Raw genomic sequence first — 13,491 nt, 5'->3', positions numbered from 1 at the left:
AGAGAAGCTCACGAAGGAAAAAAGGCGGGTCCGATCGGGCGCGTGTTTCTAAGGAGAAGTTTAAGCGTCGTTTAAGTTGTTTTAATTTAGGATTTTCGAGCTTAGTTTTATATACGCTTTTGTTAAGCGAGTTTAGTATTCTTTTCTCCCTTCCCTTACTCTCTCTCTCTTTCTCTCTCTAACTTTTCTCTCTCTCCTCTTAAACTCTATTATTATTTTCTCTCTCTATAATTCTTTGTTTAATTCCATCTCTTGTTTCCTTCAACTTTGGTAACGATTTATTCTCCTTTAATCTCAGTTATTTATTCTCTCTCTTTCATCATGACTTGTTTAATTGTTTTGTTTAGTTTATATTTAATTATGTCTAAGTAGTTTTCTTTTTAGGGTTATGGGGATCCATAAATAATATGAAGGGGTAATTTATTATTGTTAATTGTCAATGCTTGATTAATTTCCTATTGATTGATTTAATGCTATGCGGTTATATTTGGCCAGATTTAATTCGTATGAGTTTAGCAATATTGATTTGAGATTCGAGATATGAGAATTGATGTTTAGGCTTATGTGGGGAATATTTCAAGCATTATAATAACCCCAAACTTGAACCCCACTGCGATCATACACTAAAGTACGGTGGCGTTCCAAAGGGAAAGACAAAGAGCAAAAAGAGTCGCCAACAAGTTTTAAGGAACTTGTACCCAAAAGACAATCCAAAGGACCGTCAACTACTCCATAAGGTCTTGAACCAAACAGGGTCCGGGGATGAGGGTACGAATCCAATCTACAAAAGAAAGGACCCGCCCTATAAAATAGGCCTCTACTTTGTTCTGCTCGTATTCATGTGCGCTTTTCGAATAACATACAAACATTATATTAAACCTACCCTGTTTATCTATGTTGGTTGAAATTAATGCACAAATAATACTATTATTGGCGATCACTTGAGTTAAAATCACATTAGCCTAAACCAAATTAATAATTATCTTATTAAGCGTGATTTCAAGTACAAATTCCCTTTAAACCTGCATAAAAGGCGTGATCAAGCAATAACAATATATAAATCAAGCAACATAATAATAAACAATATTAAATAATAACGATGATGATAATAGCATGATAAGGCATAATAAAGCTTGATAATAATAGCAAGATCCTAGGCATGATACTAATAATATTAATAACAAATCCTAGCATGTCACTAAACAATAAAGATCAAAGCTTTAACCTAACATGGTACTAACATGATATTAGAAATAAGCAAAGGCACCCTAAACATGATACTAGAAAGCATAAAAATAACATCCTAACATGATACTAGGAATTATAAACAATAATAAACATGCTTTCTACATTGAAAGAAAATAGAGAGTAAGCTAATCTACTTACTTTGAAGCCTCGTACCTCTTTCTAATAACAAAATACACAAGTTAGTAAACTTCAATGAAAATAAATAAAGAATAATTAAATAATCAAATTGGAATCAAATTGAATAACGTTTTGACTAGTTTTGGACCAAACCCTCAGAAATTATCAACCTTTCACGTCTAGGACGAAGGCAACTTCGAACTTGGCTAAGAGATTCAAGATCTTGTGAATGCGGAATTGTGTTTGTAAAAAAGGTATTTTTAGAAAAAGAGGGAAAGAAAGAATTTTAATGAGAGTTGATAGAGAGAATTGATTGATGAATGATGAGAGATGATGAAGGTTGATGATGAAAGTTGATGAATAAAAACAGAGGTTCGGACCCTATTTATAAGGAAAAAGTCCGGAAAATCATAGAATTTGATAAGGAATAAAACTCCACTCTGTCGCTAATCAAACCGACCTTGTCGCCACAAATTTATCTTGTCGCCAGGCGACAGAGTCTGTCGCGAGGCGACAAGCCTGTCGTTTGGCGACAGAAACAGTTTTTGCGGATTTTGTTTTAATCATATCTTTTGATCTAGAAGTCCAAATAAGTCATATAATATGTCGTTGGAAAGCTCTTGAAGTCTACTTTCTAATGCAATTGAAATCAGATTAAAATCTTTTGTAGATAAAAAGATATGAACGAAATAGTGAAAGGGTGTTAGTTTTGGATAGAGTTTCGTATATCTTTAATATCTTTTCCGTTATAGCTCGGATTTATTATTATAATATATCATTGGAAAGATAATTTCAAGATCTATCCAACCATATAAAATTTGGATAAAATATATGAGGCACGAAAATAATATCTGACTATCTTTGAACATCTTTAAATCCGAATAGAATTAGGAAAGTTTTAAAAAAGGAAAGTTTATATTCAAATCAAATTCTATGATCTTATCTTTTCAAAAAAGGATAATTAAGATATTTTAGAAACTTATAGAAGATTCTAATCAATCCTAATTAGTTTAGGAATAGGATTAAACCTTTGGACCCTCCTCATGATCATTGGGTCGTAGGTGAAATCCGGTTTGGGCCCAGTTTAGTATTTTGGCCATAACTTCCTCATTATTCATCGGAATTGGGCTTATAATATATCGTTGGAAAGGTATTTTCAAGCCCCATCCAAATATACCATTATTGGACCCTTATCATGGACCAAAATAAACTGAATTGGACGTTTTCATAAAATAGAGTGGGTTTTCGAAAACAGAAAGAAGGATTTTAATAAAAACTAACCGCAACACTTGACTTTTCACACTTTTACCTCATTCGATTATGTTTCGACGTGACAGGTATTCATCACTGGGTTTGGTTTTGGGGAGACACAAATGGGTGTCTACAGCTTAGTTTCAATAGGCAGACTAATTTATAAATGGTTAGGTCGAGATTCGAGAAATGAGATTTAATACCGGTAAATTAACTCTGTGATTGTAATACGTAGCGAAAGCCCTTTATGATCTGATTAATTGATACATTGATGTTTGATTGTTATGTTTTACCGTGGAATATTATTTATTGGTGAACCCATGCCCTAGGTCTTTTATTATTTGATTTCTCCCTACTTTTATTTCTCCCTACTCATATTCTTCGTAGTATAGTTCCTTCAAATTACAACTTTTGGTTACTTAATAATTTAGATTATAATAATTAATTAGGAATAGAAAGACTCGTTTCCCTGTGGATTCGACCCTACTTCCCTGTCTATTATTAGTTAGTGGTTTTAGGAATTACTTTTGATTAGGAGATACGACTCTAGCCTGTCAATCATATGGAGTCCCGGGAATGGTTTCACTTGGTTTAGGAATATTGTTCTCATCTTTATTTTGAATACTCATAACAATGCTACTATTTATAAGTATTAATAAAAGGAAGTTGAGTTTCCGCTGCAAGTTTTGTTATTGAGTTAAGTATTTTGAGTAGCCTTGCGTAATCACGCGGCGGTAATACGCCCAAGCCTATCTCTACGGTATAATTATACGTATTATACTAGTATTTCTGTAGAGGGAGATTTGGGGGTGTTACACATTGGTGAAAAATAAAGTTTACATGTGGCATGCTGGGGATGATGGTTTGTGGCACGCTGGGGAGGTGACATGTGACATTGGTGAAAATAAAGTATAGATATAGATATCATACTAGTATTAAAAAAACACAAAGTCTTATATGTGGATAGGCATGCCACATGGTGTCGCCACTTCATGTAATCACATATAAGGCAATTAATTAAGTAATAGGGGGTTACGGTGATGAGCAAATATGTAGATTAATTAAATGAGAAAAAAAAAAGTACTCTCTTAAAAAGTGGAATTAATCTTTTATTTTTTAAAACAAAGAATAGGGATTACTCGAATGGACAATGGGGTTACTTATTTCAAAATTACTTGATTGCACTCGTAAAATGAATTTGGTTACTTTTATGGACAACATAGGGTTATTCTTATGAAAAGAATAAGGTTACTTATATATATAATTAAAGATTACTCTTATAAATCAACGTGGCCATACCATGTGGCTAGCCACATACAACATTAAATAAATGGTTTTTTCACCATATAAACCTAAGTTTTTGTTTATTCACTATATTCCATTGAACTTTTTAAAATTCATCATATACCCACGAGTTTTCACAAAAATACACCATATATATTTTTGATAACTAATGAATGTTTACTTCGTCAGTCATTAGGACTAATTATGACCCGAAAGCACCCTAAATACATTCCCTATCTTCGAAATCACCCAAACTCTTTTTTCCCATCCCTTAAACCACCCCAAATTTTCTTTTCTCATCCTTAAAATCAATCATACGTATATGGTTATGGAGGTTTGAAGTGGTTTCGGGGGGATGGAGAAAGGAGAGGAGTGATTTCGGGGATGGGGGGGAGAGATATAAAGTGGTTTAGATGCATAAATTTTTTTGTAACAACACAAGGGTGTATGGTAAGTTTGAACACAAAGTGAATAAACAAAAAAAACTCATGAGTATATAGTAAAAAAATTTATACTTATATATTAAAAAGCGTTCATCTTTCACATGAATGTGTTCGCATTTAAAAAATGCTTATAACAAGACTTGAACTCAAGACCAACAAGTCTTAAATTAAGAGTTTTATCATCTTAGCCATTTATTAATTGTGTTTTTTTATCCAACAAAATTATAGTTAACTTAGATAAGTTAATTTGTGTCTTATTATATTATTTGTTTTCATTATGTAATGATTGAGTTTGACAACTAAAAAATGTTTATAGCAAAGCTTAAAGTCAAAACCAACAAATCGTACTAGTTAAACAGTCAAATTTGATTAGTAAATTAAACAAGTACAAACTACCAACTTGAGGCATCGCCTGGGCCACACACTATTTGTTAATTAAAAGATATAAAACAAAAAAAAATTATACTCCCTACGTTTCAATTTGTTAGTCCCATATGCTATTTTGGGCGTTTCAAAAAGATCTACCCATATTGAATGTATTCCATTTTTAACTTAGGGTCCGTTTGGCATCGCTGTGGTTTTCTGTTTTTTGGTTTTTTGTTTTTTAAAAGTATATTATATATGTCACATAATGGATTAAAAATATTTAGTCTTATTAAAATCATGATAATTTTGAAAACTGACAACAAAAAAGTGGAAACACCTTTTTCTTGTTTCCTGTTTTTGGTTTTTAGTTTTCAAAAAACAGGAAACTGAAAACCAAAAATGATGCCAAACAAACCATTAGTTTTTATTTCCTATTTTATACATATTAAATTCTGATTGGTTAAGTTAATTGATTGTGAATTTATGACATGACTCTAAGTAAAGAAATTAATCCCTTGAATTATGCAATTATGGTTGACGGTTTCCTAAAAAAATCAAAACAATTTAAATAAAGCAAAACTATTTATGAATTGTTTTTTACTTTTATGTTAGATTCTAAATATTCTTCGTTTCTTATTTTATATGATTGACTCCATATGAGATTATCATATTGAAACGGAGGGAGATAAAAGACGGCCTACAAAAGACGTTAAAATATCTCCCACGGCTTCACTCTCACAACTTTCAATCTCTCAGACGTGCTGAGAGCGTGAGAGAATCAATCAATCCATCCTCTTCAAACGAACAAACCCATTTCGATTGACGGAGAAAACTTAGTCATGGCGCCGCCGGCAATCGCAGAAGGCGGCGGAGGAGGTGCGCAGCCACCGCAACAACGTCAAGGTTTTGGACAATCGATCTCTGGAGTTATAAGAATGGCAGTTTTTTGGTATTTTGCATCCAAATTCTTCTTTTCCCCTAAAAAACCCGCTGACCCTGCTCTTCTTATGAACAATCTCTTCCAAAAGGGCGAACCTTTGGTATGAATTTCATTTGGTTTTTTTTTATATGATGCTGTTACTCTTTATGTTTCGATCTGATTTATGTGTTTTTCGATTTAGGATGGTGATTTAGTGTTTTTGTTGTTAATTTGATTGATTTTTGCATGTTTTTTGATCTGGGTTTTCTATTTTTTTGATCAATTGAACTGTGTTTTAGCTCCGTTGATCTATTTGGTTATTGATTTTGTAGTATTGGATTTGAATTAATTGTGTCTTGTTTGTTTGTTTATTTAATTTGATTTTGTATGCTGTATGATATTGCATCTGGGGTTTTAATTTTGGAATATTTGAAGTTTATAGAAAAAAGAATGATTTTCTTCGGTGAAGGGGTTTAATTGGGGTTTTAAGGCCAGGTGACTAATTCTCTTTTATAGAATTGTTTTGTCTATGTGCGATTGGAGAATATGAGTGGCTTCATACTTTCCAGCTTTCCGCCGCTTGGAAGCTCGCCGGGTATCTAACTTTAATTCATGGACATGCTATTGTTCTGTTTGTGGGTTTTAGTTTTTTCCCAAAAACTCTTTTATATGGAAAGTTGGTTCCTTTTGGTTTCATTGATATTTAATTTTGTTGGCAACCTCTTATATAATTGATCCGGCTTCTCTAGGCTGAGTACTCGTTTGTCTTAGGTTATTGAGTGCGTACATGTGATGGAGTGAGTATCTTTTTAGGCAGAGAAATTAATGTCCTTTTAGATCTGGGTTGTTTGGGATTTTATAGCTTTGTGCAGCATGGATGCATAGTTGTAAGTGTGCTCATCCTTATAGGAAATATATCAATGTATCATTGATGAAGGTTTTAAGCAAATGACAAGAGTGTATGTGTTTTCTGGTTATGTTATTGAGCATCAAGTGTATTTATTTATCGTTCATGACCAGTGTAGTCAGTTACGCAATGGAAGAACATTGTTTTTCTGATTGTTTTGTTTTTCTTCTAATTGATATTTGTGTTTTTGGGATATATGGTTATATCTTTCTGAGCATGACGTATAGATCTTTGTTTTTGTAGGATATGTGGTTTTATCTTTCGGAACATGAAAAATTCAGAGATTTTGGGAATGAACAAGCTCTCATCTGGCATGAGACTAACATCCCTTATGCAGTCTGGAAACCTGAGAGTACCAGGACCTTGTCCTTAAACTATCAGCCTTCTGAGGTGATCTTATTTGTTCAAATACGAATTGTTATACTATCCTATAGCACCATGTTTAATTTTTAGAACTTTTAAGAATGCATTTCATGCTTTTTAGCTGGAATTTTCTTCTGTTGAATGCTCCTATTTTAACTTTTGCTCTGTGTTACATTTTATCTCCAGGATTTAAAGCATAATGGGACTTTGTATGCGCATGTATTCTTTGCTCGTTCTGGATATTCTCCTGATCCAAGTGAGCCAGAGTACCAACCTTTGGCTACCTTTGGTAGAAGCAAGCGTATGCTCACCTGCCCTTATGATTTTGTGTACATATAAGCTTACTCAAGATAAAATGTTTTAACAAATTGTATTTCTATTAACAATTATCTATTTTTTGAACTACAGCTGTTGTGACATTCTTGCCCAAGTCTAAAGTTGACAAAAGGAAATCCCTATTGGGAGACACCAAAAGCTCTTCTGAGGACAAAACAACGTCAAAGGTGGGTATGAGCTGTATATGTATGGCCATTTAATTTCTTTTTCTGATCTATGTTCCAAGGTGCATAAACTTTGTGTTATCTGTATATGTTATGCATAAATGGCAGTTCATATGTTGTTGATTGTATTAGAGATACCTTTAACATGGTCTAGAATTTATGTTTCCTGAGTATAAGATATCCCTCATTGGTCCCCTATTGGTACTCTGTTGAATTTATGTTATGAAGCTACCTTTAAGCTAGAACTAGCATTGATAGAATAAGTTAAAATGATCTTAGGCTCCACTTTATGAAATCTTTACCCATGTAAACTAAAGATCAAGAAAGTTGTTAGAGAAGTTTTGTTACTTTGCTGTATGCATGGCGACATGGCGTAAGTGCATAACTTATCCACATACTGAAGTATTCAGGTTGAGTGTTGTATGATTATTGCATAAAATTCTTGTTCATTTTTGACATAATTATAAGTACCTCTAGTGTGCTATACTGCTATAAGCCTATAACTTGAAATTGTAAAGACTAAGGGTGTGTTCTATTTACCTGATTTTCATTTATCTAAACTTAATTGAACTTACTAGACCTTATTAAAACTTATTTCAGTTGTAATTCGAACTTGGGTAACTCTGATCAGAACTTATTTTTCCTTATATGAAGTTAACTAAATTTATCTGAACTTATCAAACCTCAATTAAGTGAAAATAAGGTGAACACAACACGGCCTAAGTGGTTATTTGGTTGTTAAGAAGAGAACTTACAACTTCTAGAATATAGAAAAATGGAATGTTGCTTGATGGAAAAACATATGGCAAGTATATAGCTGATCCCTTTCTTGGGGAAGTCTATTACGAAGTATCCTGCATAGAAACAAATTACATCTAAGTCATGTCTCATTAAAACGTTCTATATTTATTCTCTTTGAAATGGTGAGCAAGTTGGCTGCCTTTAACCTCTAAAATTAGATGTCTAACGGAAAGGGCCACTTTGCAATTGTATGGGCAAGGCTGCCTAAATCTGACTTCCCAGTTCCCATCCTGTCTGATAAGGCTTGTAAGAGGGATCAGGGTAATGATTATGGTATGGCCGTATGGTAGTCTTGACAATTCAAGTTCTATTCATCCGAGGAATGTTGGACACACTCTAAAAATTTCATGCTGTTAGTTTCAGATAGCCGCCTGATTAACAATGTAAATTGCTTTCTCGTAAAAGAAAAAAAGCTTATGAGATTTTTGTTGGTGCTATCAGGTTGAAGAAGATGTGCAGGCAGATCCTAAAGATGAAGGTCCCCCTGAATGGATTTCTTATTGGAAACCTAACATGACAATCAATTTGGTTGATGATTTCACTAGGTGTGTTAAGTTCACCTCTAGCATTATAGTGCCCTATTGTTGAAGTCTCTTTTTCATTGTACTGTCTATGCTCCTTTTTTGGCATTGGATGCCTTAATATCTGCAAAGTATAATTTTTGGTGGACTTTGTCTCCAAGCAGAGTTAGCCGACCCCACTTATGGGATTAAGGCTTTGATTGATTGATTGATTGATTTGTCTCCAAGCAGTGAAGTTCAATACTGATTCTCATAAAGTTTCAAGGGGTCTTCAGCTTCTTAATGCCTTAATGGTTGCTGAGAGATATTGACCCTTTTTTTTATTTCAAAGAAGATGTGTTTGTGTACTGTTGTTTTTAGCTCTATTTTCAGGCTGTCATGACTCTTGAGTTTTGCTGTTAGTGGTAATTTAAAATTTATTGTTTTTGCTGCTGTTATATTCGGTAGGTCCTATATATTAAAGTCTTGTGCTAGACTATATATTTAAGTTACGATGTTTATGCTCAAAAATACTAAAATAATTTGTAATACTCTTTTTAAAAAAAAAAATGTTAAAAAGTTGAAACCAGCCATTACCCTGTGAATTTCTTTTTGTTATTTCTTCAAGATTTGTATTTTTTTTTTTTTTAAATTCAATTCTCTTTCTCTTGTTTTGACAGGTATTCTGCAAATTCTGTTCCTCCAAACATCGTGCCTCGTATCCTTTGATCTTTATTTCCTTGCGTTATAAGTTTCTTTGATATTAATTTGCATGGTTTGGACTGCTGGGTCTTTTGGTCTTTAGTATTGTACAGAATTTGTAAGTGTATAAACTCAGAAGCAAGCATTATTCCTTTGGCTAATGTGCTGTAAATGATTTTGTTGGGAGGAACCCCTTATGTATAGCATTGATCACTGAATTACCTCTTAGGCTCTTGTTTGTACTTGTGTGTTACTATGGTGGCATTTGCGTTTAACTTAATATGAGATTTTCCTCACTTGGATAGTATGTGTAGGTTTATCTGTAGAGTGTTAATTTTCACTCTAACCAATTCTTGTACATTGATTATTAGTATTATTTTTTTTAGCTCCTCCTTTGTCGCATAAACTGATCTGCCCTCTGATATTGCAAAACTCAGTATGAGTTTTGTTATACTTACAATGATTTGCATATGATTTAAACCAGTATAGAGTGTAACTCTAAGCCATCTGGTGTGTTGTGATTTGTGGTTTACTATTTGAGTTTCCTTGACCTTGTGGCACAGATCTGAATATTGAGCCCAAAACAGGGAACTATTTCCCAACCATATTCTTCAATGAGTTTTGGCTACTCAAAGATAAGTTGATACCGATCAATGAGACAGTGACTGAACTTCCATTACATTTGGAGGTGGCTCCTATGAGCATGACCAAGTGGCAGCTATTCCTGCAGATCGACGAGTCATTTCAGATTCATCGCTCTTATGGAAGTATGCTTGAAGGCGAGGCTGATGAGCTTAAGGTGTGTTTTATTGTGAAGCCCTATTAATATGCTTCTCTGAGGTATTTGTTGGGGAATGTTGAGATGCCACTAGGCAAACATGGTATATAAATTTTGGGTGTCTATGAATCATTTAGTTGTATGAATTTATTATCATATGATGGTTTATGATTTCAGGAATATTGACAAATAATTTGGTTATTTCTAACAGTGTTGCCATGTTTTAGGAAATATTTTAGTAGGCTATTAGGTAGCTAATCTGTGGTGCTGACCTGCCAAGTGAAATTAGTAGATTATCTTTTCCAACTTGTTGATGTGTTTTTTATGTGAAGCAGATGCTGGAGCTAGCGATTTAGTAAATGAGCTCTGTATAAACTATGGTCATGAATTTTAAGAGCTTACAAAGAGTTTTGACAACCTAGCTTCATGCTTGGAAGTTTTATTGCTCAACCAGCTGACACTTTCATTTTATTGATGTATTAATTTTTTTAAGCATATATGTATAGATTGCAAAATGTTTATATAAGTTTCATAATATTTTTAACTCTTTTTTTTTGTAACAGTTTTGTAAGGTTGTTTAAAATAAATAATTGAAACTGTGCCATGTCTCCATTTCTGCAATTATGTTCTTTTGTAACCCTAGTCCCATGTTTTCCAGTCTGTCTATTTGCTCTTCTGATGGTGAGTCCAGAACAGAGGGGTCCTGGATTTGTTTTCTTCTCTACTTTGTTGATTATATTTCCCAATTGCGTTGATTGCCTAGTGTTCTACCACATTACAGTTTATTTGCTAGAAAATCTTCATAAAGGGTCTTTTTCATTTATCAGTTTATAAGATCCCTGTTTTCTTTGATTGCATCTTGGTGTTGTTCCTCATCACAGTGTATTTTTTTAATTTTCTTTGCAGAGGGTATTCTTGGAAGGGAATCCTTACCTTCTTGCAATCACAATGACAGTTTCACTTTTTCATTCTTTGTTTGACTTTCTGGCCTTCAAGAATGGTGAGTTACAGTTTTAAGTTGCTTTGGTGGAATATTGTTTCCTGTTCTTATTTTATCTAACTCTATTTTTGTGTTGACACACATCAGATATTCAATTCTGGAACAAGAACAAGTCAATGGAGGGGTTATCTGCTAAGTCAGTTGTTGTCAGCTTTATCTCTCAGTTGATTGTTTTCCTCTATCTCCTGGATAATGACACTTCATGGATGATTCTTGTGAGCTCTGGAATCGGTTGCTGTATTGAGTTTTGGAAAATAGGGAAAGCGATGCACATAGAGGTATGATATCTGGTTGTAATTCTTGGGTAGCCTCTTTTTGTTTATTGGAGAGCTAATATTAATGCTACATCCTTTACTTGTCTATCCTTCATATGGCCCTGCAAATACGTGCCACTTTACTTGTCATTATTCGACTTTTGACTAATTTTTTTATTAGAAGAGTCTAAAATCATGTTGGTAGATGGAGTATGAAGTTATAAACTTTGAAGCCAAATTTCTTTCGTTTATCTTGAATAGAGGAGCTTTATTTTGGACTGCCTTGATTAATATCTACTAGGGATAAATCTGCATTTCTTTTTTAGTGAAGTTTTGGTGAGTAGAAATTCAGACTCATATCAATTGACTTGGCTCACAATATCTTTATGTCCTTTTTTCAGTTGGATAGATCTGGCAGGATTCCTTTACTAAGGTTTAAAGATCGGGATTCCTATAAAATGAACAAGACAAAGGAGTATGACGACATTGCGATGAAATATCTCTCATATCTCTTGTTCTTCCTTGTTGTGTGCTCCTCCATTTACTCTCTGAAGTATGAACGCCACAAAAGTTGGTACTCATGGATTCTCTCTTCAATGACACAATGTGTATATATGTTTGGTAAGTGTTTGTTCGCTTTTGGTTTCTAGTACGTATCCTGAATTTGAAATTCTGATATGACAATTGTAGATCGAAGCTTTTATCGTTCTTTTATACTTCATCTGTCATCTTTTAATCGCAACTTTGGACTTTCATGGTTTCTATGGCATGACTTTGACCTTTAATATCTTGAGCAACATATTAGTTTAGAAATATTTGGTTGGTAAAACTGGTTCAAAAGTGTGGATGAGAATATGATATGTGATCCAAAGGATTGTTCTTTTGATTTTGGAGGTTGCTAATTAAGCAATTATTCTGATATAGTTTTATAAATATCTGAGTGTTCACGTATGTGTTTTATTAGCATATTATTCCGGGTGTTGTTTGTGCTTCATTAGCAGCTGGATATAGTTTTTATGAGTACTTAGTCTTTAACATATAGGCCGATTTTGTAGGAAGGATGTTTCTTTTGGAAATGTAGTGGTTTTTGGGTCATAAACGAAACAATCTTTTTTCTTCGTGATGCATTTTCGGCTGTGTTATGTTCTTTTTCAGATTGGGTACTTGTTTATTATGTCTTTCTTATCGGACAGTATTGATATGCTCCCTTCTTTGTAGGCTTCATAATGATGTGTCCCCAGTTGTTTATAAACTACAAGCTGAAGTCTGTGGCTCACATGCCCTGGCGCCAAATGACATACAAGTTCTTGAACACCATTATTGACGATCTCTTTGCCTTTGTCATCAAGATGCCCACACTTCATCGGCTTTCAGTTTTCCGTGATGGTAAGACTAATTTAAAACTCCTGAACACTTTCATTGCGCTTGATACTGAATTTTCCCTTGAAACAAAATTTGGGAGTTCTTGATCATATCTGCCGCTTCTTGGGGGGGGGGGGTGGGTGGGATTTGTGAAACAGTATGTTAGGTTGTGGTTGATTTCATTTTACTATTTTGTGATTAGGGTTGATTATAACTTTGCTTTGTATCTGCAGATATCATATTTTTGATATATGTTTATCAAAGATGGGTTTACCCAGTTGACAAAAAGAGGGTGAATGAATTCGGTTTTGGTGGTGAGGATGATAGCCAGTCTACCGAGGCCATTGAATTAACTAAAAAGGATGAGGGTCAATCTTCTGAGGCCATTGAAGCAACAAACGAGGCCGATAAGAAAACCAACTGATCACTGTTTTTAGTTTTGTTCCTACACCTTCATATTTTTTTTTCAGCTGTAAAGTGTCAATTAGTAAGAATTATTGTCACTTCATTAATTTTTTCAACAATTTTGCTTTATTTACTGCTAATGTTGTTTCATTAATTATAGTCAGTTTTCATAACTAGAAATAGCACAAGGATAGATTGTTCTCTTGCTTAGGAAGTAAGGAGATGAGCTACTGTAATTCTAGTGACTTTAATCAATTGCTTTTGACACTAATGAGAATTTTGATTGCATAA

At 33.7% G+C, this 13,491-nt stretch overlaps 1 protein-coding gene across 1 annotated transcript; it reads left to right on the top strand.

The window, feature by feature from the left end:
* Nucleotides 1–5,442: 5,442 nt before the first annotated feature.
* On the top strand, nucleotides 5,443–13,491 carry LOC145574419 (uncharacterized). Its single transcript, XM_081632203.1, has 12 exons — nucleotides 5,443–5,749; nucleotides 6,779–6,925; nucleotides 7,085–7,199; nucleotides 7,307–7,401; nucleotides 8,641–8,744; nucleotides 9,380–9,417; nucleotides 9,965–10,200; nucleotides 11,086–11,179; nucleotides 11,267–11,457; nucleotides 11,835–12,054; nucleotides 12,652–12,819; nucleotides 13,029–13,491. The coding sequence occupies exons 1-12, from the start codon at nucleotides 5,549–5,551 to the stop codon at nucleotides 13,217–13,219; spliced, it is 1,800 nt and encodes a 599-aa protein (XP_081488329.1). The 5' UTR covers nucleotides 5,443–5,548; the 3' UTR covers nucleotides 13,220–13,491.

This window comes from Chenopodium album, chromosome 13, assembly GCF_948465745.1.
Source record: "Chenopodium album chromosome 13, dcCheAlbu1.1, whole genome shotgun sequence".
Classification (NCBI taxonomy): domain Eukaryota; kingdom Viridiplantae; phylum Streptophyta; class Magnoliopsida; order Caryophyllales; family Amaranthaceae; genus Chenopodium; species Chenopodium album.
Note: the sequence above shows the minus strand (reverse complement) of the source record. Positions and strands in the feature narration are given on the sequence as shown.